This window comes from Ctenopharyngodon idella, chromosome 5, assembly GCF_019924925.1.
Source record: "Ctenopharyngodon idella isolate HZGC_01 chromosome 5, HZGC01, whole genome shotgun sequence".
Classification (NCBI taxonomy): Eukaryota; Metazoa; Chordata; class Actinopteri; order Cypriniformes; family Xenocyprididae; genus Ctenopharyngodon; species Ctenopharyngodon idella.
In genome coordinates this window covers 20,218,716-20,244,970 of record NC_067224.1, presented here as the reverse complement: position 1 = coordinate 20,244,970, position 26,255 = coordinate 20,218,716, and the positions used below count along the sequence as shown (strand labels likewise).

Below are 26,255 nucleotides of genomic sequence, written 5' to 3'. Positions count from 1 at the left end.
TTGCCTGTTTCGTTAGTCCTGCGTTCGGCATGCATTATTGACCTGAGCTAGAAGAAGCTATCTCCTGCCGTACAGCGAAACTGAATAGCTAGCATGTTAGCATCGCAAACGTTCAAAAGTTACGAGTGTATAAGAAGATTAACAGGGAGTTTGAATTTTTTACTTGACCCAACAATAAAGTGTGAAGTTAAATAGGAAAGGAATCGGGGTTTGGTTATAACGATCACACCTGTTTTTGCTGCTAGTGGGGCTCTGGGTATTAGCTCTATTTTTAATGACAGTGCTGGACATTCCAGTTTTCATGTGGGGATAATTAGAGACATGGCCTTGGGCTTGTAGGGTAAACATCACACAATTACAACAGGATGGAGGAGGGGCCCCAGTCACTGGACGAAAGAAATGATGAGGGACAGAAAATTTTAATGACGGGATGGTGTGGGAAACTGCCACAGAGACTCAAGATCCTATGAGCTTACGCCACTGCTAACTGCCAAACTCCGAAATTAAACCCCATGTATATGTCCAGACAAACAGTCACTGTTACTCAGAACAGAACTGAATGTTCTTTTATGTTCCCTATAGCTGTAGAAATGTTCTTATCTGTTGTAGGATCGGATTCTAAATGTGCTCTGTGGCAAAATTACACACAGGCATTCTCTACATTGTTTTCTGAGGGTGTCACTGGACAGATCAGGGCGTGGCCTATTCGTGTCAGCCGATCATCCTGTGCCTGTTCCATTGATTGTCATGTAGATGATCAAACAAATGTTTTCTTTTTGGTTGTTGTTGTGTAGTCGTCAGTATCAATTGAATCATGTAAATATGATTATGTGGTGGAAGGCAGTGTTTGAATTACTGAGAGGGTCTGGCCAACTCACATCTGTTTATTATCAAACTATATTCCCACAAAAATATGAATTATATTAACTTGTTTTATTTATCCACTGTATTTATATCACTTTTATTAAGAATTTTTTTTTTTTTAGCATTAATGTACATTATTTTGTTATGTGTGAACTGGGAGGGGAAACAGAATAACTCTAACAGCAGTATATATATATATCAAAATGGACAAATATACATTTAATAAATCGAACTAATAAAAATATATTTAAATTAAAAAAAGTTAAAATTACTGTATGAAATATTCTCAGACTAGACCAATATTTTGGCTTGCAAGTTGTATGACATCTTTACTCACGCAGATGCAGACAGCAGAAAGACTCCTTGCATCCTCATTACTCTTTATTGCATAAATCATGTCTGACCCTTGTCTTGGCTCAAACACAGGTGAAGGCCAGAGATGTAGCTTCCCTTCCTCTCGTGTCATGTCTGCATTAGAGATCACAAAGCTCCCCCATCCCATGCACGCACACACAAAACACTAGCCCTTTACTTCCCATGAAGACCTTGAGGACCATGATGGCAGCAGATGACTTTATTATCACTACAGAGCCTTACCTTATCCCTCGGATCCAGAATAAAACAAAGGCCTCGTCTCTCACAAGACTGTGCTGAGTCTATTTTTCCATAAATTAATGATTGGGGGAGGTGATCAATATATCAATGGTACAGTCTTTATGTCAGCTGCCTCTCTTTGTTTTTATGCTGTGTGGGTCATCGCTACAGCATAATGATGCAATTATTGATTAGCATTTAAAGGCTAATCCATATGTATTTTCTCATGACAGGCTCACGGCCTGTTTTCCGTGGGTACTGAGCACATACTATAAATTTGATCAGCAGCATTGCTTTTGTTGTAGGTTTAGTAAAAGTGTTTTCTAAAAATGATTTGTTTTTCAGCCACGTGGTACATTTATACCACAAAAATAAATATAAAAAAACTTTAATATTTATGCCCACTCTTCAATTATATATCTATCTAGAGTTATAATTATATGTAGTCATCTATAATTATAAAACCCTTAATGGTATGTTTTTAAGCCTGAATGTGGTGATGATTTTGTAATGGTTAATGTTTTAAAAATACCAAATGATTAGTGGTCTTTTTTTTTTTTAATTATCTGCATTTAATTTTGGTGTCTCAGTAATTTTCATACATGAGTCATCCAATTTATTTTATTTATTTATTTATTTATTTATTTATTTATTTTGTCAGGTGAGGTGGTGTAGTTTTGTTTGTCTTTGTATTATCTTTCCAGTGTAGTCCCAACATGCTATTTCTAATTTATCATCAGATTTCCTGATGGGTTATGAGCCATTTAATCTGAAAACATGACTCCTATCAGCATTTCTATTTCATGTAAAGAAACTATTTGGGAGTGGACGCCATCCATCAAACACACGCCCAACACATTTGTCACATTAATTGTACTCAAACGGCACTCTTTTGAGCCCATTTATGGGGACACATTGAATAATTGAATTAACCTAGAGTTGGATTAAATGCCTAGAAGCTTGCTTATCTATCAAGATTAGATGTCCCATTTTTATAGGTGATGAGAGACAGGTGGAATGTTATGTTGTAAAACCTGGTTTCATAAGAGCTTATGATATGTTGACGTGGGTCATAATTAATTCTGAGGGAGCGGCGAGAAATGACATGTGAAAGAGGACTCTTTTGTTGCTAATTACAACAAGAAACATCATACAGGATATCTCTCATGATAAAAGATTGACGGCGATAATAAGATGATTTGGCCAAATGATTTTGTGTGTGACTAAATCTGTATTATACGGGACCAGAGGGCATCTGGCTTTGAAGAAGCAAAGATGAAGGGAAAGCTTGTAATAATAGGGCTGAGTCATTGTATTACAACTGAAGGCGACACTAGAAATAAAATAACGAGTGAGTGAGAGAGGTCGGTAGACTTTGCTAACCTTCAACCTTTCCAGACATAGCTCACACACCCCTTTCATACATGTGCATGCAAACGGAAAGCTCTTTTATACACTTGCAGGTTTTTCCTGCATTGAAAATATTTTGGCAGCTGCCGAAATGAGTCTTTGTCCTCCCAAAAATGTATTTGATTATTTAATGTGACGATACCTGCCGTTCTGCAGTACCACTACATTTGCGCTCTTTGAAGAGTATCAAAGTTTTCAATTTACAACGTTTTTTCAGCGTTGAGCTTTTTAGTGAATCACTGACATATCTGTTATCTCTTTCTGCATGTATATATATATATATATATATATATATATATGTTTTTATTTAGATATTTAGATAGATAGATAGATGGATAGATAGATAGATCATTTAACTATACTGTAAAAAAAAAACTTGATGTGTCATCAGAATTATTAGACGATTTCTAATCTGATAAACTTTGGCAATCCAGTGATTAGTTCTTCTTCAGAAGCACTTATTTTATCAGTCAGTACCTTGTTAATGCATCTTGGTTTCCAGAAGGACTGATAAAATACGAGAACAAAACAATCTGATATCAAAATGATCAAATGATCTGTGCATTAAGTCTTGGGGCCCTATCATACACCTGGCGCAATGTGGCACCAGGCCGCGACACAAGTGTTTTTTGCTAGTTTCAGCCCGACGCAGTTATCATTTTCATGTCCTGCGCCACGTTGTTTAAATAGCAAATGCATTTGTGCGCCCATGTGCGATCTGTTTTCCTCGCTAGAAAAGCGTCCGGTTTTTCCATTTGCAAATTCCGTCATGTAAATTGTGAATCCGCCATGGCGCGAGCGCAACTGGCTTTTAAAGGGAATGGGAGATGAGACTCTGGTTTATTGCACGTTATGCCCAAAACACACCTATTAATCATTAAGAGAATAGGGACAACCCTTTTAGACCATGCGCCGGGAGTGCCCACCATTTTTCCCGTCGTTAAACTAGCAAAAGAGGATTCAGACACGCCCTAAGTGCACTTGCGCTGTGCGCTTTAGACCATGCGCTTAGATCGTTAAAATGCCCAATGAGTGTAAATGCAATATTGCTACTTTTTCTATGTAATGTTACTTTGTTCATTTTTTTACTAACTTTTTTTTTTTTAAATCAGTCACCCAGTGACTTTTTACATGTACATTTGCAGATTTTTAAATCTAAAATATTTCTAAGCACTTTGTCTCATGATCTTTCCTGATAGTGATTATTTATTTCATAAACAAAAAGGATTAGTTAATATTAGAAAAAATGTATTGTCAGTACTGGGCTCGCAGTTCACTTGTGTTGGGTACTTTGTGTGTTTGGATGGCCGTGTTTGTCCGCCACCACCGAAGACCATTTTTGACCCAGGATAAACCTTAACTTGTAAATTACTTAAAGAGAAAGTGTGTCCTGAATTAATAAATGGTATGTAATTCTTGGAGGTTTTTCTTATGTCATTCACTGAGGTAGGGTCACAGCATTTATTAACATCAACACATTGTAGAGACAATGTAGAGGTATCATACTGTATGTACAGAAATTGTCAACGTAGCTAAAGCACCAATATACTTCAAATGAAATTGAAGAACTGGTGTGACGTTATTTCGAACAAAATCAGGCCAAAAGAAAGTTTGTCTGGAGTTCGTTCCGGAGTTCAAAACAGCTTGCCAAAGTGAACCTTCTGGAAAAGTTCGGTCTGGCTGGTAAACATTTTTAAACGTTCTCACTGTCAGTTTTTGGGATTGACAACCGCATTTACTTACAGGTGTGAGTCTTAAAATATTCCATTCACGCAGCAAATTATAGTAACGTCTCGTATACTGTCTGTATGAATGTGCAATGGGAGTCAAACCCGTATTCACTTACCATAGCGACAGTGACCAAGTAAAATGAAAGATGGCGATAAAACTAAACAAAGTCTTATCACTTTTTACACAAAAAAAGTCCAATTGAGCCGCAAGTTTATCCTGTAAATCTTCATTAACCGACAACAGTCAAGAACAGTCTAAGACATATCTGACCGACATGTAAAGCAACCAATCACAATTCATTTTGTTTTTACATATAATTGAAGGAAGGGTAAATCTCATTCAATGAATGTTGTGATGCAATTAAGGTACTGATACTACTATTGATATAGAGTTAAAGCTGTGGTTCTCAAACTTTTATGGTCACGTCCCCTTGTAACCCTTTAAAAAATCCCCCCCCCCCCCCCAAAAAAAATAAAAAATCCACCTGTGACAACCAAATAATTTCACTTAAAATTATAAAAATGTAAAGATTTTCTAAATTGAAAAACCTGCAATGAAAAACACCTGCAATAGTTTCACTTTGTAATGTCGTGGGAGCATCGAAAAATATAACAGTAAGAGAGAATGAAAGATAAGAACATAACTTTTAATTTAAATAAAGGCAGAGCGCCAACTGCTATTCACACGATAGATAGATAGATAGATAGATAGATAGATAGATAGATAGATAGATAGATAGATCATTTAACTATACTGTAAAAAAAAAAAAAAAAAAAAAAAAAAAACTATAACCTTGGTTGTAAACTTGATGTGTCATCAGAATTATTAGACGTCTCTAATCTGATAAACTTTGGCAATCCAGTGACTAGTTCTTCCTCAGAAGCGCTTATTTTATCAGTCCAGTACCTTGTAAATCCGTCTTGGTTTCCAGAAGGACTGATAAAATACCTGTGTGCATAAAGATTATGCAAGCTTTCAAGTTTTGCATGTGATATTCATTAGATGCTCATTGAACAGACTGTCTGCGGCTGAGACTAGTTTACACCTCACTGCCAACAGCATATCGAAACATACACATTTATATTTCACTTATTCGCAACATCAGACAGAGAGAAGCGGCACAAAAGACCTGTAAAACTTTGATTGTGATATTTCCACAATTTCAAAAGCGGTTTTTATTGCTTTAAATAGTTAATCAGTAATCAAGAATGCAATGTACAGTTTGGGTACATTCAGATTTGATCCTGTATAATAAAGCTTTATCAGCTGATCCTCGGTCATCACTATAGAGTTTATGGCTCTATCACTTTTAATAGTTTAAAAAAAAAAGAGGCAGCAATCACCCCTGTATGATACTGTACGTGTAATCTGATAAATCCATTATGTGGCGCCTGTCAGTTCAGGCCGTTACGTTCTCTATACATCCTCTCAAAGGTCAGATTTGAAAATAGAAATTAAGCCTCTGCCTGTAATCTGTGGTCAGCGTACTGCCATAAGAAAATACAAACCTTTGAAGGATGGCTACATTCTTTTACATTAAATTATTTATGGAAAACACACATGCAGAAAATGTCCTGGTCAGATAATGTATAATTCATGTGGCTCTGCTTGAGTGACTATGAAGATTTGCTGTGTTTTTCACTTGTAATTAAAGAGCGAAATGTGAGTGCTGAGCAGTTTTCAGCCTAATCCCTTAATTGCACTATGGGGATTTGCCATTAAAGTGTCTTAAATTTTGTCAGACATCCCACATTCTCTTTTATTCTTTCTCTTACCCCTCCATGAGGTCAATCTGTGGCTCTAGCACAGTGAATTTCTTTAATGTCAAAGGTAAAATTATCAGAAGCAGATGTGAGGAAATAACAGATGCAAAGACTGAAAAAGAGTATTATTCAGATGCCTTTTTACATCTGATAATCTCTGTGGAACCTGAGGTTAGGCAGAGCAGCTTCAGGCGTCTTTTGCAATCTCATGGACAAAGCGTTAGTCCTCAAATCACACAGTAAAACAAAATGGTGAAGGATGGTTGATGGATCATCAGCACATTCTCCCCTGTGACACGTCACCATCTTGATGAAAGCAGAAGCGGTGGTTGATTTCTGAGCTAGGATTGCATGATATGACGGCTACTGACCAATCTGAACATGTGAAAATGTAAACAGAAGAAATTATGAATATGAATAGGTAACTTTAGATTATTAAATTATAATTAAATTTTGATTGATTGATTGACATTTGTCCATCCAGCATTTCACATAATTCTTAATTTAGTGAAATATTAGTTAAGATTGAAACAAATGAGTGGGAAAGTGGGATTTTATGTAAATCAGAGCAGTATTTATCTCACAAAAACAATGATGATCTCAATTAGGGTGGCAGCATTTGAACATATCAATTAAATACTACATAACTATACTGTCAAAAACATAGTAATTAACAGCAACTCACATTAACAGCAATCAACATTAATGTTCAGGTAAGATTTATTCGATATTCATTTTATGAATTTTTATTTATATTCATTGAATCGAGTGCGGTAAGGGACTTGGATAATGAATAACGGCTCTCATTGAAAATGTAGCTTGTTACTTGAAAAGTATTGTCATTATACTTAATTTAGTAGTTTGTTTTAGCCTGTAATACAACCTTGTAAAATATATAATAGATATGTGATGACATTATTCATTTTAATTTGAAGTGCGACACAGATTTTTGAATTCACAAAGCAGTTTCATACACCATTACACCATGACAGTCTGATTTAGTCTGGGCAAAGGTCCATGCTCATCACAGACGGGCCTTTCTCACACCTCCCACATGGGAGTTAAAGGGGCATCCTGCACTGGCCCTGTAAAATAACACTTAGCTCTGCCAGTACATGCTCAACTCACTGCCACTTAATCCAGTCCGTCAGCTCAAGTACCCGGGCAAATCCCATTAGGAGGAACTCCATCAAGGAAAGACAAAGATCAGCTCTTCATATTAGCTTACACATCTCATTATGTCAGCTGAGCTCACTGCAGATCTGTGTGTGTGTGTGTGTGTGTGTGTGTGTGTGTGTGTAATGGAATGAAAGCAGCACTGGCAGTTGGCCAGTTTGGACCAGTGCCAGCGTGACCAGTCGTGTTGTTCTCTAATTAACTCCTGCTCCCTTGCGCCTGTGCTTCTCACACACTCACACTCACATTTAAACACACAGCCACATTAAGCCCAGCAGTTTCCCAGGAGCTCCGGCACCCAGTGCACACACACACATGCGTGTTCACACACATTGTCAGTGCCACACACAAAGAGGGAGCTTCTTGTGATCGATTCTGTTGTCATGGGATTTTTTTTCCCAGTATTGATGCTTGTTAATTAGTGGTTTGTTAGCACAGATGGTGATTGTTACCTTCAAAATTATTTATTCCACTAACTTTCTCTTCTTAATCTCACTGGTCCATAATAAACAATATATACAGCACTCACATTTTCTCAAGAAACAAATTCTGTGCTTTTAGTCTTTTTTTAACCTTACATTAGGCATAACGTACATCATAATGTAGGTCATTATCGTAAAATATACCCTCACAGGGTGATCTGATCATCTTGAAGGAGTTTATTTTGCGATAATGACCAGTATACTGTATATTATCTCATTTTTTGCATAGCTGTTTACCAAATGAATGAATAAATGGACATAAAATATTGATTGTAATTAGTATTTTAATGAGAATAAAGAGACTGCAGAGTGCTTTGAGAGCCATGAAACTAGCCTAGTCTAAGAAGTTGTTTGCAGGGATGACAGTCAGTTATACAGCTTAGCGTACTGGCTCTCGGCCAGGGGCCACAAAATGAAAATAAGCTCAAAACTTACAACTTAAGTTATTTTACTTTGCCTTTATTTTTTCTAAATTAAATATCTTTCATCTGTGCTGTTATCCAGACTTTTGAATGAGCCCGCCCATGAGTATAACACCGGGTGTGTATTATTTGCAGGGTCACAGAGGTCACGAGGTATAGAAGTAAAAGCATTTCCAAACTTTTAGGTCAACAGTCAGTCCCTCTGCTGAGCTTCCAGGTTTAAGTATGACATGTAGCAGCTCTAGACTGCCTGAAGCTCCATTTTAACTGGGTTCAAAGTCATATCCCGGCTCCCCCTTCATTGCTTTTGTCAAAATGAGCGGTGTGTGCTTTCAGTCACAAAGAATGTCACCCTGTCATTGGCCCACATACCTGATTTGAGGATTGTGAAACATGTCTCTCTTGGACATTAATTGTATAAACACAAAAAAGTGTTTGTTTTTTTCTACTCCCAATATGGGAGTAAGTGTCCTTGTTTTGTTGGACCCCTCAATGTCAGTCAGGCCAGGTCTGGTTTTGTCATGATAAAAATGTCTTGATAGGAAAGCGGAACATTTTAGTTGTGTGTGATAATTTATTGTGTTGTGAAGAGCTCCCTCTACTGAAATCCTGGTGAGATACTTCTTTCAGCATGAACACTTAAAAATACAGTGATATACTGAGATCAAGATTAAAAACATTTTATTTTGTATTTCCTGCTTTTGATGAATTCTGCAAATAAATAACATTATAAAACATGTATGTCAATGACATATTTTGTTTATACTTCATAAATTACTCCAGACATATTTATCACCTTCCACTTTCTTTTTTTTTTTTTTTTTTTGTCCATACATGTTGAACCGGTAGTTGCTGAAGGTTGAGTCAGGGTGTATTCACAGTGTTGCACAGAGAGCAGCCTTGGGGGCTTGACACTATAAGCAACTTGTGTCATTCGAAACTATGAGGAATCATTGAGATGCTTCATAATGATCACACACATGTGCTCAGGAACTGAGTAGATCAGTAAGGAACGACATACTGGCTTATGAATGACATAGACATGTGACCTGTGTGCACATAGTGAGGTTTAAATCAATAAACAGTAACAGTCAAGGGTTTCTTTTTTTTGTTTTTTTTAAAGAAAAGCTTAAATGGAAAATATGTATACTAAATATGATGCAGTTTAAAAGCCTGACATTAGTGAATAAGTTTAATACGCAGATTGTATCGCACATTGTCATTAGCACAATAAATGTAATTAGTTAAGTGAATTATTTGGATTGCCTCCCATTGTCCCTTATAAAACCTAATTATCATATTCTTCAGCATGATTTGAGAATATCTGTTATTTAAATAGTGACCTAGAGATAGTGGAGAATCTTTAATATTTCTTATTCATTTTACAATTTACGTCATAAACTAAATTCTAAATCTTTCTGTTAATTTTCGGGTATAAATTAGATTTTTGAATCCCAGCTTAGCAGTGTAGTCACAGGCTTTTTATGTAATTTAACAAAACAGATTATGCCATTTAATCAGTGATTTCAAATTCATATAAATCATTGCAGTCACACTAAGATTTAGATTCATGTGAGTCTTGTGAGACTACATGCATCAGTGCTCTGCATTCCTGCAGTCATGATGCTGGGAATAGACCTAATATGACTGTAATGGACCACTCAAAGGTGAAGCAGAGCTCTAATGTATTTTCCATCTGTTAATATTTAATGCAATGTTGTAGACGTCATTACGCTTTTGACTTAATTACCATTTTACTGTTCACCCCAGCTTAGTGATGACCTCTGCAACTGACAGTGTCACAATTACATCATCTCAATCTTAATGAATCTCTAATTTACTGTTATAGCTCACGGCACTTCTGGTGTTGGATAGATAAAAGTGAGCAATGGAAAAATTCACTTGGTATTGTTTACAAATGAGGAATGCTATTTTAAAATGTTTCTTTAATTTTGACAAAATATTTCAAACCAATTTGGGTTTAGAATGTATATTTTCCCTGATTTATCCCAGAATGTTTTCTTGTCGTACTTGCGCAACATCGGCGTTTAAATCTGCATACTTTAAGAGATGCCAGATTCTCCTGTTACACATTCAGTGCCTTGTTCTTTAGGGTTTACATTCTGTTGCTCAACAACTTGCCAAACAGTTAATCTGCATAAACAGATTAAACCCACACATATGGGCAGCCACTTAGCAAGGGTAGATTTGTTTAAGTTAACTTGACTTTTCACAGACTGATTCAGATGTCACCTTAATTGCCATGCATCTTGAAATTATGAAGCATATACATTTTGGCAGATTTCACAGGCTTTTGACAGGCTTTACTGCATTTTAAAGCTTCATTCATACGATTAGAGATTTTCTTTGTCTGCTTGTCATATTTCAAACAGAACATGTTTTATCCGTGCTTCACATCTTGGAAATGTCACGTATGGGTAAAAGCCTGTGTCGTATTCACACTTTAAACCCACTGTACCTTTTTCTGAGGCATTGATTGCATCGGCCCTTTAATATTGGTGACAGCTAATACACTCCTAAATGATCGGTTATTATCTCCGGGGCCTTGTTCCATGTGCCCCGCTGTTTCCAAAGGTCATCCCTCTGTCTTCCTGTATCGACCTGCTCGCCTGTTAACGTGGCCTAAGACTTATTGAAAGTGAAGGTTGAGGAACATATTTCCATCAGGTTGCAGTCTTCTCCTTCACGAGATGGCTTTTAAAAGGCTCTTTTGAGAATGTCCATTCAGAGAGAGGGGACAGGACGAGAAAACATAATGGATATGCCAATAAATTGAAAAGCGCCCTTAAAATGCATGTGGTTTCCCACTGGTGTGGGTGTATCAGCATCCAGCCTTAATATAAAGTATTTAACGATAGAGTGTCTTCACATTTTATAGCTTCATAATCCTCACAATACTAACAAAACATCTATTTTATCTTTTCACAGCTATACGAACTGGACGATGATGAGAAAAGGAAAGAGTTTCTTGACGATCTCTTCAGTTTCATGCAAAAAAGAGGTGAGTCTTGTTATGTACAGCTATTCAGATCACGAATGTCAGCACACACCCCTTCACACTCATATTGCAAAACCACATGTTGCCTTTAGATGATAATGCTCACATATGGTAATTATAAGACTTGCTGGTGATATTTTAGCCGTATTCCAGGTAAAATTGTATTCACTTATCTTCATAGCAAACCAAATAACAAAAGAAGCTTTTAACATAGTTTTCAGTATTTTTTAAGAATATAACGAGGATCTCATTTCATATGAACAATTGGAATAAGTAGGTTTGATATAACTGTGTGCCACCTGTGTTTGGAAACAAAGCATCATAAATGTCTAAGCACCCATCTGCAGTCCTGCCAACAATAGAAATGCAGGGTTTATTGTTTTGGTAAAAGCTGAGAGTGTGTAGATACTATTGTGATAGGCTTTTTCAGGTTTCCTGCTTGAACCGTCCATTTCTCTGAAGTGTTGCTGCCACTGTGGCGTGTTTCTGCCCCTGATGCTATCTGAAACAACGGCTTCTGCTGTTTGTTTTATAATTACTCTCAGATTATATGAAAACATCCCTGAGGGGATGACCTTGCCACAGTGGGGAAGGCAGCATCCTGGTATTATGTTAGCCGGCCTTAGCATAATAAATTTTTTGCTTTATTGAGGAGGGGGGTACATCATCAGGGAGGTTTTTCCCACCGAGGTGCTTTAGCCGACATCAGCCTCCGTTATTTTATAGAGGAAATAGAGGAACTTTAATGACCTTGCATAATATGAGGAAGTTTGCAGCCTTTGAAGACTTTCCAAGACAGGACAGAGCTATTTTAAGTACACACGACTGTTTTTGTTGTTTTGTGTGGCTCTGTTTTGGTAATATGGTGTATTTTCACTGTAATTTTGGTTTCTATCTAAGTTGATATTACTGTTTTTACTGTATTTTTGATCAAATAAATGCAGCCTAGTGAACATAAGAGGTTTCTTTCAAAAACATGAAACAAATCTTAACCCCAAACTTTTGAACGGTAGTGTACGTAAACAAAGTAATACATCAGCCTGCACATAGAATATGATAGATTATGTATGTCAGATGATTTTCCCCCTTTTAGTTGTCATTGTTTCCTCTGTTTAATTTGATTTATTGTACATTAAAAACCACAGTTGTAATATAAAATATACAGCCAATATCAAAGCACTTTTGTTTGAAATGTACTTTGTGTATGATTGACTGAAAAGTTTTATTATGAACTTGTTATGTGCAGTTGTCTGCAAGACAGACAGAAAGAGAAAGAGTTTCTTGCTCAATTCTTCTGAGAAAGAAGAATTGAGCAAGAAACACTCTCTTAATCCATGAACAATGACAGATGTGCTTTTCTAACAGTTGTGACTGTGGCTTCCTTACACATTACACTAAAGGTACTTGGCAGGATCTCAATAAAATCTATGTGTAAATGTATTGTGGTGTGTTGCTGACCTTGCAGCTTGTCAGCAATACAATATGTATTACTGAATAGCTCACAACATTGTGACAGCTGACTATTCAGAGCTCATTTCATGCTCTTGTCCACTCCTACTATATATATTTGTGTTGTGATGTTGTTACATCCAAGTTTTGTAGGGAAGATATTCAGCTGTGTGTGTTTGAAAATGTACAATATTGGAAAACTTTTAATTTTATATAATAAATGAGTATATTTATTATATTATATATGTATTCATAATTTTACTAATTAGTTTTATAAATATTGTTTCCCTTTTTAAAAGGATGCCATATTAAAATTAATAGAGGAACATTTAAAAAAAAAAAAACATAATACGTTTGAAAATAAATTCTAAATTACTAGTAAAATAAAGAATGCATTTCTAGCATAGCATTTCTAATTATAATCTAAATCTACACATAATATAAATGTATTCAACAACAAAAAATTGACAGCCCTTATTCCACATAATTTGTGCTACATTATGCTAGGGCTGGAGCGACGCGTCGTTGTAATCGATTACGTTGTTTACGAAAATACGTTGATTTGTGTGTAATGCGGCGACGCGTTGCACTGTTTATGTTCATCCCTACTCCCCTGTCATGTTTCACTCAAAACAAAACTCTAGAGCAGATGCTAATGGCTAGTATAGCAGCACCGCTTAATACAGTTGCGTTCATATAGCGTTTTGTTTTTTTACAAGCATGACAAACCTATTCTGTAACCAAACTGGCAACTACACATTTTCATGACTCACAACCGCATTCTCAACAAACCCGCGCTGAATGACCGGAACTGCAATGGACAACTAGTTGTCTGCCACGTGATGTAATATGAGAGCCACACTGAACTGTATAATGATGATGGGTTTAGTTTACTCACAGAACGCAAAAATGATTTGCGTTCATCCGCAGATCCACCGGAGCTGCTGTGGGTGTGAGCCACGAGGCAAGTGACTCAAATGTACCTTCTGTATGCGGTTAAGCATTTAAAGTCCTTTTTAGTTGTTAAAAATATCTGAATAACTTACGCCTTGATTGGACTCATATATTCAACAACACGCTGTCAATTGTGATAAAACTTTATTTTTTTATGTTGTTTTTTTTTTATTTTTGTTTTTATTCTATTTTATGAGAAAATGTTTGAATAAAACGTTGAATGATTAATGGCAGAAGTAACAGTTATTATTTATTGGTAGGTTAAGTAAAGGATTAATCGACTGATAGGAAAATAATTATATACATCTTAAAATAATCGATAGATGGATCGACTAATCGTAAAAATAATCGATAGATTAATCGATCATCAAAATAATCGTTAGTTACAGCCCTACATTTTTTTCTTAAGCTTTCCATTCCAGTGACACTTTTTTTGTAGTATATTTGTTTATACAGCATGTGTGGCCATTTTTGACTAGTCAAACCATCTTTGCAACAGATTTTCTTGTTTTAAGCAGAACTCCACCTTGGTGGTGTGGTTTAATGTTTGAGGCAGTTACAGGTCACAGGATATCTGATTTATTTGCCCTGAGAGGCAACAGATGACGGAGAGGACTGAGTTGTCATTTAGCTCTGTCTCATCTGTTTGAATTTGTGATGACAGGAATGCAGGGCAGGTTTTATCGCGGTTCGTGCTGTTGTTATTGCGCCATGGGCTAATCCATCCGAGACAGCCAGCGAGGAGTCACCCAGTCTAGTGATGCCATAACATAAAAATGCCTGAATGCAGCGAAGTGAAGCTCTTCCCGTCAGCTCAGCCATGAGATCAAATATAATTAAATCTGCCTCTGCTGCCTCTGTTCTTATGCTTGATGTCTAAATCTGTATTGACTTAATCACTAAGAACACCTAGTGCAGTCATCAAGGCTTCACTTACTTTTATACAGATAAAAAACATATAAATGCTTTTTAATTTTTAATGCACCTGGGTTATTTCGCACAGACATTCATTTAGCTATCAGTTTCTGTGATTTACACTATAATCTTAAAAAAATCATTTTAGAATTTTTTTTATTGTGGATTTGCCTGTTATAAAGGAATCTTTCAGCACATAATCCAGGTTACCTGCTGTACTTGTTTTACTGTTGTGTTGTCAATCATGTCTCCATGGTGTTAAATGACCAAGTGGCTTTCATAGCTGTTATCACACTGACAGCATGAATAGAATGGGAACTCCCATTTAACATTTTCCATATTAAGTTTTGTCACTCATGATGGTGAATGACAGTTGGAGCTGTTTGTTAACTGAGATGAGACCATTGTGACAGAGGATTCACGATACTATCCAGCGATACATGTTCATTCAGTAGATGCTAATAGACCGGGGCGGTTCTAAGGTCATTGGGTATCTGGGGCAAAAAATTGCGCCTCTGCAAGTCTACACCTACCTTCTAAACATAGATGTTGCATATAGATGTTACATGTTATTTTTGGCAGTCAAAGTTACAGATATTTTGTCAGTGACTGTGGTTAAATTCCTCAGATGTGATTGTACACATGGTTGTCGAAGGTCAGTTTTCCAACACTCGGGAACGCAAGTGTCTGTGTGTGCTTCAACAGTGGCAGGTGATAATTTGATAATCCTGAGTGTACTTTTTTTGTGCTAGAGCAAAACCGCTTGCTCCTGTGAAAGTTTAAAATGTGCTGCCCCCACTGATATAAGGGTGTTCATAGCAGCACATCGTTAGTGGTTTTTCTTGTTTGAAACTTGGTAGGGGATCATATTACTAGAGATATCCTGCATATTATAAATGACATTTCAAGACATATTTGAATTGAATAAGATTAATGCCATGTTGTAATTTGAGATGAAAACACAAACAGCTGATATCACGTTACGGCTCTTATTAAAATCTGCACTTGCTGAGAGTATTTTCCCGACTTTGCTAAACTTTGTTATCGCAGCTCTTTGACATATTAACAACAGACTGTAAAAGTAAATTATATTTAGGTTTTTTCAAGGGGGGGTTCACAAATCCCTAGGGTTGGGTAATAGTATTGCAGAAAGTTGGTTAGATGTTGATAGAAATGTCTTAATTAAAAAAAAACAAAAACAAATAAATATACAGTGGGTACGGAAAGTATTCAGACCCCCTTAAATTTTTCACTCTTTGTTATATTACAGCCATTTGCTAAAATCATTTAAGTTCATTTTTATCCTCATTAATGTACACACAGCACCCCATATTGACAGAAAAACACAGAATTGTTGACATTTTTGCAGATTTATTAAAAAAGAAAAACTGAAATATCACATGGTCCTAAGTATTCAGACCCTTTGCTGTGACACTCATATATTTAAGTCAGGTGCTGTCCATTTCTTCTGATCATCCTTGAGATGGTTCTACACCTTCATTTGAGTCCAGCTGTGTTTGACTATACTGATTGGACTTGATTAGGAAAGCAACACACCTGTCTATACATGACCTTACAGCTCACAGTGCATGTCAGAGCAAATGAGAATCATGAGGTCAAAGGAACTGCCTGAAGAGCTCAGAGACAGAATTGTGGCAAGGCACAGATCTGGCCAAGGTTACAAAAAAATTCTGCTGCACTTAAGGTTCCTAAGAGCACAGTGGCCTCCATAATCCTTAAATGGAAGACGTTTGGGACGACCAGAACCCTTCCTAGAGCTGGCCGTCCGGCCAAACTGAGCTATCGGGGGAGAAGAGCCTTGGTGAGAGAGGTAAAGAAGAACCCAAAGATCACTGTGGCTGAGCTCCAGAGATGCAGTCGGGAGATGGGAGAAAGTTGTAGAAAGTCAACCATCACTGCAGCCCTCCACCAGTCGGGGCTTTATGGCAGAGTGGCCCGACGGAAGCCTCTCCTCAGTGCAAGACACATGAAAGCCCGCATGGAGGACTCCAAGATGGTGAGAAATAAGATTCTCTGGTCTGATGAGACCAAGATAGAACTTTTTGGCCTTAATTCTAAGCGGTATGTGTGGAGAAAACCAGGCACTGCTCATCACCTGTCCAATACAGTCCCAACAGTGAAGCATGGTGGTGGCAGCATCATGCTGTGGGGGTGTTTTACAGCTGCAGGGACAGGATGACTGGTTGCAATCGAGGGAAAGATGAATGCAACCAAGTACAGGGATATCCTGGACGAAAACCTTCTCTAGAGTGCTCAGGACCTCAGACTGGGCCGAAGGTTTACCTTCCAACAAGACAATGACCCTAAGCACATAGCTAAAATAACGAAGGAGTGGCTTCACAACAACTCCGTGACTGTTCTTGAATGGCCCAGCCAGAGCCCTGACTTAAACCCAATTGAGCATCTCTGGAGAAACCTAAAAATGGCTGTCCACCAACGTTTACCATCCAACCTGACAGAACTGGAGAGGATCTGCAAGGAGGAATGGCAGAGGATCCCCAAATCCAGGTGTGAAAAACTTGTTGCATCTTTCCTAAAAAGACTCATGGCTGTATTAGATCAAAAGGGTGCTTCTACTAAATACTGAGCAAAGGGTCTGAATACTTAGGACCATGTGATATTTCAGTTTTTCTTTTTTAATAAATCTGCAAAAATGTCAACAATTCTGTGTTTTTCTGTCAATATGGGGTGCTGCGTGTACATTAATGAGGAAAAAAAATGAACTTAAATGATTTTAGCAAATGAGTGAAAAATTTAAGGGGGTCTGAATACTTTCCGTACCCACTGTATATATATATATATATATATATATATATATAAAATATATTTATAATGGACACTTGTGTAATTTTAAGTAAAAATAGTTACAACTAAATTAGTTTTTCTAAATAGTAACATTTGTAGACATGTATGTCTGAAATCCATTATATTTATTGATAGATTATAATAACTAAAAATATCATGGCGTACAAGTAAATAATTAAGGTCATAGGGTTTCAGCTGATAAAAAGGCTTTGAACCTCTGCTTTAGAGCTTTCTTTTTTTTTCTTTGGCCATGGTCAGTGTAATGCTATAGCCAACATTTAGTTATGCATTATGGCTTCATGACTATTAAAATATTTGGTCAAATAATGTATGGTAACATTAAATGTACTGCTTTTTATTATTATTTATTGTAATAATGTTTTATTGCAATTTTTATTTCACTATTATCACTAAGGGTTTTCTCAACTTAAGTTTTTATGCAACTGATTGCTAGATTACATTAAGAGAACATCTGCATCAATCCATTTTGTTGTCTTCAGTTCTCTCTTAAATTTGCATATTAACTGAATGTCTGTAAAGCAATCAATAGCCTTATTTTGATATGTTTGACATGAGCAAGATGAATGACAGGATGCAAATGATCCACCTGCCGTTATTTTGGTAGGTAAATTTAAGCAGTACAATGATCAGTGATAGCAAGTTCATATTTAGATCTTTGACAAGTATTGGTTACAGAGGAATCTAGGCTTCAACCTGGTAAAGATTTCAAATGCAATTAGGACATGCTTACATGTCTTCCATGTATGTATTTTGAACTGCAGTGTTAATAAATGTCATATTTGTTGACTGGCACAGAATGTTGTGCGCATATCTACAAATGCAAGATATTTGACTTTTAATATTTTTTAAAAACAGTTTCTGGTTCTATCAAATCTTAAAGTGATAGTCCACCCCAAAATGAAAAATCTGTCATCATTTACCTTTATGTTGTTCTTCCTATCGAACACACAGAGTTTTTTTTTTAATCAATTTTACAGAAAGGGAAGAATTAGACCTGTCATGTTTAAAAAAAAATGTAATTTAAGTAGTCTAAATGTCTCTGAAAAGTAGTCCAAATGAGTCTATATTTTAAGCCATAAAATAGCTTTGTCTAAGGAACAGCCCAAAATTTAAATGAATTAAAATTTAAATCAGAAAAATCAGTCTGAAATTAATACTTTTATTCACCAATGACGCATTAAATTGATTAAAAATGACAGTAAAGACATTTATAATATTACAAAAGATTTCTATTTTAAATAAATGCTGCTCTTTTGAAATTGCTATTCTTCAAAGGATCCTGAAAAAAATGTGTCGGTTTCCACAAAAATATTACGCAGCACAACATTGATAATAGTAAAAAATTATTTCTGAAGAAACATGTGTTACAGAAGATGGAAGTAATGACTGCTGAAAATCCAGCTTTGCCATCACAGGTTTAAATTACACTCTGAAATATATTAAAATACAAAACATTTGGAATTGTAATAATATTTCACAATATTATTGTTTTTACTGTTAGAGAGTAGGCTACTTTGGGTAGTTGCAAAGGCACATTGTTTCCAAAGTAAAAGATTTCCCTCCCAGAATGATGTTCTACATCAGTCCAGTCACAGGATCAAATAACAGCTTGACGATAGTAAGAAAATGAAAACTTCGGTTCAAGAAATCTTCTCAGCTTCACTATGTGTCCGGAACACATTAAAAACCAATACACGAAAGGTTCTCCCCTGCTGTGAGTGAATTCATGCCAGGACTGTTGTCCCCTGTAGGCCTGGCCTGAGACCAGAGGTCATTGGCCTTCCCAGTGTCCCCCGGACCTTGCCATCATCAATCATAACCTGCCAAATACGAATCGTTTGTCGCAAGCCCCTCTGTGTACTGAGATGGCCGTATCTTTTTTCACATCAAAATGGCTGCCTCTATTTCACAGCTCAACACAAACAGTCCTGTGTTTAACTCCGCTCATGGAAGAATGTAGATGATATTCCCTGCTCCCCCAGAGAGCTTTATATAGAGAGAAGTATTTATGACCAGCTGTTTAAGACCTGTAAATGAAACGTGTACTGCAAATTATACCTCTGTCAAAATGGAAATATCATGTGCTTCCAGGATTCCAGAAGTTTTCAGAAACATAGACTGTTGTTTTATGGTGTTGCGATAAAAACCTTCTTTGTTCGACACTAGCTCTACTATGGTTGTCTCATTATATGAAGAGAAATGAGATTTAAACAACTGATGTAAATCACTTAATTGTATCCTTTTCTTTTAAGTTGCCTTGATGGCTTCTGAAGAATAAATACGTCCATCGTGGAAGAGACTTGGAGTGATGGGCTCATTTACGACCCCTAATCTTTAAGCAATAGGAACAATGCAAGTGTTATTGCCCATTGTAAACTGATAAATTCCCGCTTTGATTCATGATTCCCACAGGGAGGCAACAATAAATTGATCACATCTTAGGGCAGCATCAGCACTTTCTTTTGAATAAATCAATATTTGACGCTTTCATAATTACCTGAAATACTAAAGAGAATGAAAGGCCACAAGCGGCCTTGAAGAACAAGTCTTTTAGTTTCTCTCGTATTTTTACTTCTAATATCCCTGGAAGGAAGTCAGGCTGATAACGTTCTCAAAGCACAACCCTGAAGTGTGTGGAAATGCCATTCTGCTAAGATAATATAGAATGAACATATAGATTTTGATGCTTCTTATTTACTACAAAGGGCTGCTTTATAAAGTGTTTCTTTTAATTTTGTCTCTGTAAAATTTATGTCTTTTAGTGTTGTGCTGCATTTCACTGCTTTTTCAGTGCTGTTTATTTGATAAAACCTTATAGAACCTTATAATTCATGCACAATACTAAGTGTGAAAAAGAATAAAATATAGCCATAATCATCTACTTTGTTGCAATTAAAAATATATATATATATAATGTAGATTTATTTCTTGCACCTACTTGTAATCAGCTTGATAGCATTTCCTAGAACACCAAGGAGGCATTTTTATTTAAAAAAGAATGTACACTTATACTTCATTTTTAACTTAGGTAGAAGATTGCCATTTTATTATTATTATTATTATTATTATTAAAATGGAAAGAATGTAGGCAAACCTCTTATTTGCCCCTTAGGAAAAATTGCCTTTGTAATGTTTCTTAGTGTATCGCACACAGTTTCTGCCAATCTCATGTTAATCTTGAGTACCTAGTAGTAGTGCATCCTTCATATCTCCAAAAAGTCTTTAGTTTAATTATATTTATAAAAGATACTTACGCTGTACCGAGTATTTCCGAAAACAGCCGAGCACCTGGAGGCGGGTCCTGTGAGCGGAGCTAGAGTCACGAGTACGCACAGCTTTTGTGTAGAGATCGTCTACAAGCTATCAATGGTCAGCTAAACAACTGTATTTAAACACACACAATACACCATCGCATTATCCATGGATAACTTTTGAATCACTATAATGAATATAGCATATGAATGATGAATAATGAATTTATGAATTGACTACGTTCGTGTTGTTTACATTATATGCACTTAGGCACCTATTGCCAACAAAACAGACATCTGAAGCAGTTTTACTCACCACCTGCGGTTCCGACTCATGACCGGGATCATTACCGCTGTGACCGCTCCATCTTTCTGTTTCAAATGATCCGTAAATCCAGCGTAGAACTGGGCCTTGTTTATAAAACCATAAGCGCTGAGGGCTCGAGCAGCCACGGGAAAACACAAGATATTCTCCGTTCATTTTAACCAATAAAAAAGTGATTTCTATCAGTTTCTATGGTTATTTTAATAACAAATATCGAGAGAACATCAATGTAATGCGTGAGAACAAATCTCTCAGCTCCACTGAACACTCTTTAGGAAGCAAGGTTATCTTTCCCTCACAACCAAAAACACACTTCTTTGGTGACATTGTTGATTTCGTGCAGTTCTGTGACATGTGCAGCACTGCTGATGACTTCCGTAAACCCGAACGAGCGTTGATGGGCGTGCTCTTGCGCTCTCGCTCAGGTCCACGTGTGCGCGCGCGCGCCCTTCCGGGAGAAGTGCCCGTACAAGGAATTCCGCCCCTGTTTACGTCACTCAGGCCGATACTCTGAAAAAAAAAGTCTGAATCCTGTGAGGATTTGGAAGAGAATTTTTGGAACAGAAATACTCCGTCATACGTCCAACTCATGTTTTGAAACTTTGGCCATGTTTAGCATGAGAATCCAACTCTTTAACAGTGTAAATAAGTCAGAAAACATGAAATAGCATTATACCCCCCCCTTTAAATGTCACTTTGGATAAAAGCATCTGCTAAATGAATAAATGTATTGTAAAGCTACCTAGTGTTCCTGACAAACACATCATAGAGGACTTACTCAAGCTTGTTGGTCAGTGCAATTTGCCAGTTTTATACACATGGATAAAGTTTTTTTCTAGTGTTGTGTTTACAAATTAGCCCTTTCATTTCATGCTTCGGAAGACCAAGCAATCGCAGGCACATTGTCCTTCCATTATCTGGCTGAAGTGAATGATGAAAACACAGACTGCTGATGAAGGTAGCCACATAGATGATTGGCCCCAACACCGGCTTATTCCCTTCAGCACATTTTCAATTAAACCTTTTTAGCCAGTGAGCAATTAACAGTAGGCAGCTTCGTGAGCTTGGCAAAACGTGATTCTCTGCACTCCATAATCACTCATTGTCATAATGATGCATGAGCAGATCAAATTGTTTGGGATGACAATAGCTTGTACTGGCCTTTATTCACTGCATCTTATTCAGGGGACCAGAGGAGATGAATACATCACCTAGGAAATCGAGCGCTCGTAAATCTTGTTTTAAAGACGCTTATCCAGGTTTAGATTCAGTCCAAAGGTGGCTTTTGTGGAGTCAGGTTTTATTTATTACTCCAGCCTCATTTCGTTTGGCCTTTTGTGCATGGGAATAAATAATTATTTGTGCATTATTGTGATTTAACTTTATACATATATACACATAGTAGTGGCCAAAAGTGATGACCGAAGGGGATATTTGCACAATATTTGCTTTTAATCACCTTACAATTCAATAAACCATCAAAATATTAGGAGTATGTTAAATTGGGATGAAGAACACACTAAACTTGGTATTTAACAGGCAAACTACAGCTTATCATGATAAGTGTTTTATTCTACTATGCATGTGTGTGTGTGTGTGTGTGTGTGTGTGTGTGTGTGTGTGTGTGTGTGTGTGTGTGTGTGCGTTTGATGTTCATGTTAAGTCTCCAAACAGATCCTTCATACTCGCCTTGCAGTGCGAGATGAAACTGGATGCTCCTCATAGTTGCATGTCTCATCCCAGAAGTTATTTTAAAGCAGTCACACATTGAGGTGATTTTAAATTAGCACACTAGTCTTCTTTGACTTGCCCAGTGCTCTACAATCTGCTCTATAGAGGGTATGCATAGACGTCACTTTCCCGCCAGAACACGCTCACTCAGCTGGACTGAGTGGCAAAAGAACCTGCTGCATGACTGGATTTAATAGGGGAAACTGCGAAAACGCGAGTAAAACAAAGGATTACACTAAAAGTTGGGCTCGAAAGCGTTCCTTATAACATGTCAAAGAAACCTAATCCATGGATATTGACATGCAGCCAAGAATCGTGTTTCCTGACATTTATATGTGCCTAGTTTCGACGCCGGGGAAATACATAAAGCAAATCTGCCTGTGAACACTTTATATAACTACAATATAGGTAGGTCTAAATCCAAGTGATCACTTATATCAATGTTATATATATCGTCATATCGTTCAGCCCTAAAACTTGTATAGTTTTTGTCAGTGTTTATTTAAAAACACCCAATTTCGCAGAATATAAGATGGTAAATATTTAATTGATGAGTTGTCAACACAATATATAACAATGCAATATATAGGGTATGATTTTACCCCAAAATCCATTTCGACACCATGTTTCTCTGCCTGGAGTCCAGTTGTTTCTGTGAATTGCAGCGATCCATTTACTGTAGCTTTTGGCAGTCTGTAAAAAATATACCTCAGATTTTGTACAGTCAATCGCAAAACTTTTTCCCGTTTTGGATGCGTTTTGTGTGTTTTTCACGGCATTCACGCTGAAAACCAATGCTGCCACTCAGTCTTTTTGCCACTCAGTGGGCGTAACCGCAGTCATATCGGCCAACTGTGACGTCACGTGCATACCCTCTATACTTGTCTCATGGTGCTTGCAATAATTCTGCAGGCATTCAAACCCAGCAAACGAGCAATAGCCTATCTAATGTCATTTAATCATATTGAGCCATTTTGAAAATATCCTCCTTGGTTGCACACTTGGTTGGACAGCTCCTTCCTCTTGGCCATTTTCAATAAAACCCACAAAATAATGTCTAATAATATAGTGAACACCAGCCACAGTGACTGATTGAATTGTAGTCTGGGAATAATGAGTGTAAGCTTTGAATCTCATCTTAGCCAAAAAAAATGTCTGCACAATTTGGCATGTTTCATTGTGTTGTCACAAATGAAACAATTGATAGCAGAGAGCATACATTAGTTTTACACTCTAAGCACAAATATGCAATAAGCTTGCAAAAGCTTTAATGCATTTTTAATATGTTTGAATAAACGCATTAAGACATCACTTTTGGCCACTATTGTATATGCTCAAAATGTCACTTGCAACAGATAAAGGGATAAAAAATTGTGTTCTATCCCAAGATTAATAATATTTTAATTAATTATTATTTTATTTAATATTGTATTAATATTAGTACATCTCAATGTGATTTTAAACACCTTTTCTTTATTATAATTTTTTTGTAAAATAAAAATGTTGCTACTGTGTTGGATCATTTGATTTCCAATGTAAATTGTGGGCTCTGAAAAATCCATTTAAGATCCATTTAAGAACTACTGCTCTAAACCGTTTTTGGTTTTCAAATCAAGACCCTTGATACTTACTTTTGCTTCAGTGACTTGTATGGTCAGTTTGAGGAGAAGTTAGAAACATCAATCGATTGTTTTAGACATTTGTGCTACTTTAGATCTAATGCCAGCGTTGTCTTAGAGAGAAGGCAGATAAATCTTTAGTTTTAATAGTGTCTCTTAGTTCACATGCCAGAGAGGCAAAATGAAGCCGTAATTACAAGTCTTAATTGATGTGTTTTTACCTTGATAGACCATAGCTCTGCTCTCCTTGCTCTTTTCAGACTGTGGCTTGGCTTGCTGTTGTTTGCTCTATATTTCTCTGCGTATTGATTGCTATTATGGCAAATCCAATGGGCACAATAGAACTCTATCAGCAAAATACAGGTTAATTATCTTGAGGTCAGGCGGTCTCAGATGCACACAAAGGGCTTATCCTCTTCACACATTACAACCTAACATTAAATCGTGAGCACAAATTATCACCAAGGTTTTTTTTTCATTCAGCAAATGAACTGGCAATTGGAAGGAGAGCAGTGTTTAAGCATCGACATCTGAGAGTTTAGATGTTTGGCAACTTTTGTTCTCTTTTAAAAAGCCATTTGCTCTTTATTGTCAAAATGATTGTCTCCAACTACTATTCAGGGTTTTATAATACATATTAGATCATGGTAAATGATTTTAGTTGAGTATACAGTGTGAAATAATTTTTACTAACTGAGATTTTACTCATATTATAAACACTCTCATTCTCCAAATTAGAAGTCACCGATCTTTCTTTTCACTGGTGGTGAAACAGACAGTGCAGACCTTTGACTGAAGGCAAAAAGTGATATTTTTGCTAAGTGGAGTGGGAAGCTGTCGGACGTTTTACTTATGCCTGACTGATTGGCCTTATAAGCGGCCGAGAGGCCCGTCAATGAGCTTGAGTTAATGGCATTGATTGTGGATATTGTGCTTTTTTCCCCGGCTCCTGCAGGGACTCCAGTGAATCGGATTCCTATCATGGCCAAGCAGGTGTTGGATCTCTACACTCTCTACAAGCTTGTCACCGAAAAAGGCGGCTTAGTGGAAGTCATCAATAAGAAAATATGGCGCGAGATTACCAAAGGCCTGAACCTCCCTACCTCCATCACCAGTGCGGCTTTCACCCTCCGAACACAGTGAGTGAGATAACTTCAGACGAGAGCAACTTGTTGATAACTGCCAGTTGATTCTTGTCTGTCTTGTCCAATTCAATTACCTGCTTTTAAAATAGAGAGAGTGAAGACAGTGTATTTGACAGTGTTTGGTAGAAGTGAGAGGTTTTACAAAGATACATTTGTACAGCAAAATCGAGATCCATCAAGCAAACAATAATGCAGTGTAAGCCTAGTAAGACTAGGGCTTGCTATTTAACTTTAATGTACAATTAATTATTATGAAAATGCGGCATTCATGGTGGAAGAATCTAAAAACACTAAACAGCAAGATGCAACACAGTGGCAAAAAGACATTTTCCATGTGTATAAATGGGTCAGGCTCTGAAATAGGGGTGTAAGAAAATATCGATACACGTGAATATCGTGATATTATGTTTGGCGATACTGTATCGATTCTCAAAAACACTGTATCGATATTTATTTATTTATTTATTTACATCCAAGATTTGTGGCTTTGTGTTCGGTTTAAACCACAGACTGTATAAAACCCAAACGTTAGATGGCAGTGTTATCTCAGAACGTAAA

At 36.8% G+C, this 26,255-nt stretch overlaps 1 protein-coding gene across 2 annotated transcripts in view; it reads left to right on the top strand.

Annotated features, from left to right (window-relative positions):
• The window catches only part of arid3c (AT rich interactive domain 3C (BRIGHT-like)), a 77,937-nt gene that overhangs the window by 36,797 nt on the left and 14,885 nt on the right, over nucleotides 1-26,255 (top strand). For both annotated transcript variants that reach the window (XM_051895012.1, XM_051895013.1), the window contains 2 exons: nucleotides 11,392-11,464; nucleotides 25,508-25,691. In XM_051895012.1, the coding sequence (XP_051750972.1) occupies nucleotides 11,392-11,464; nucleotides 25,508-25,691 (257 nt within the window). The remainder of the gene's footprint in view (nucleotides 1-11,391; nucleotides 11,465-25,507; nucleotides 25,692-26,255) is intronic.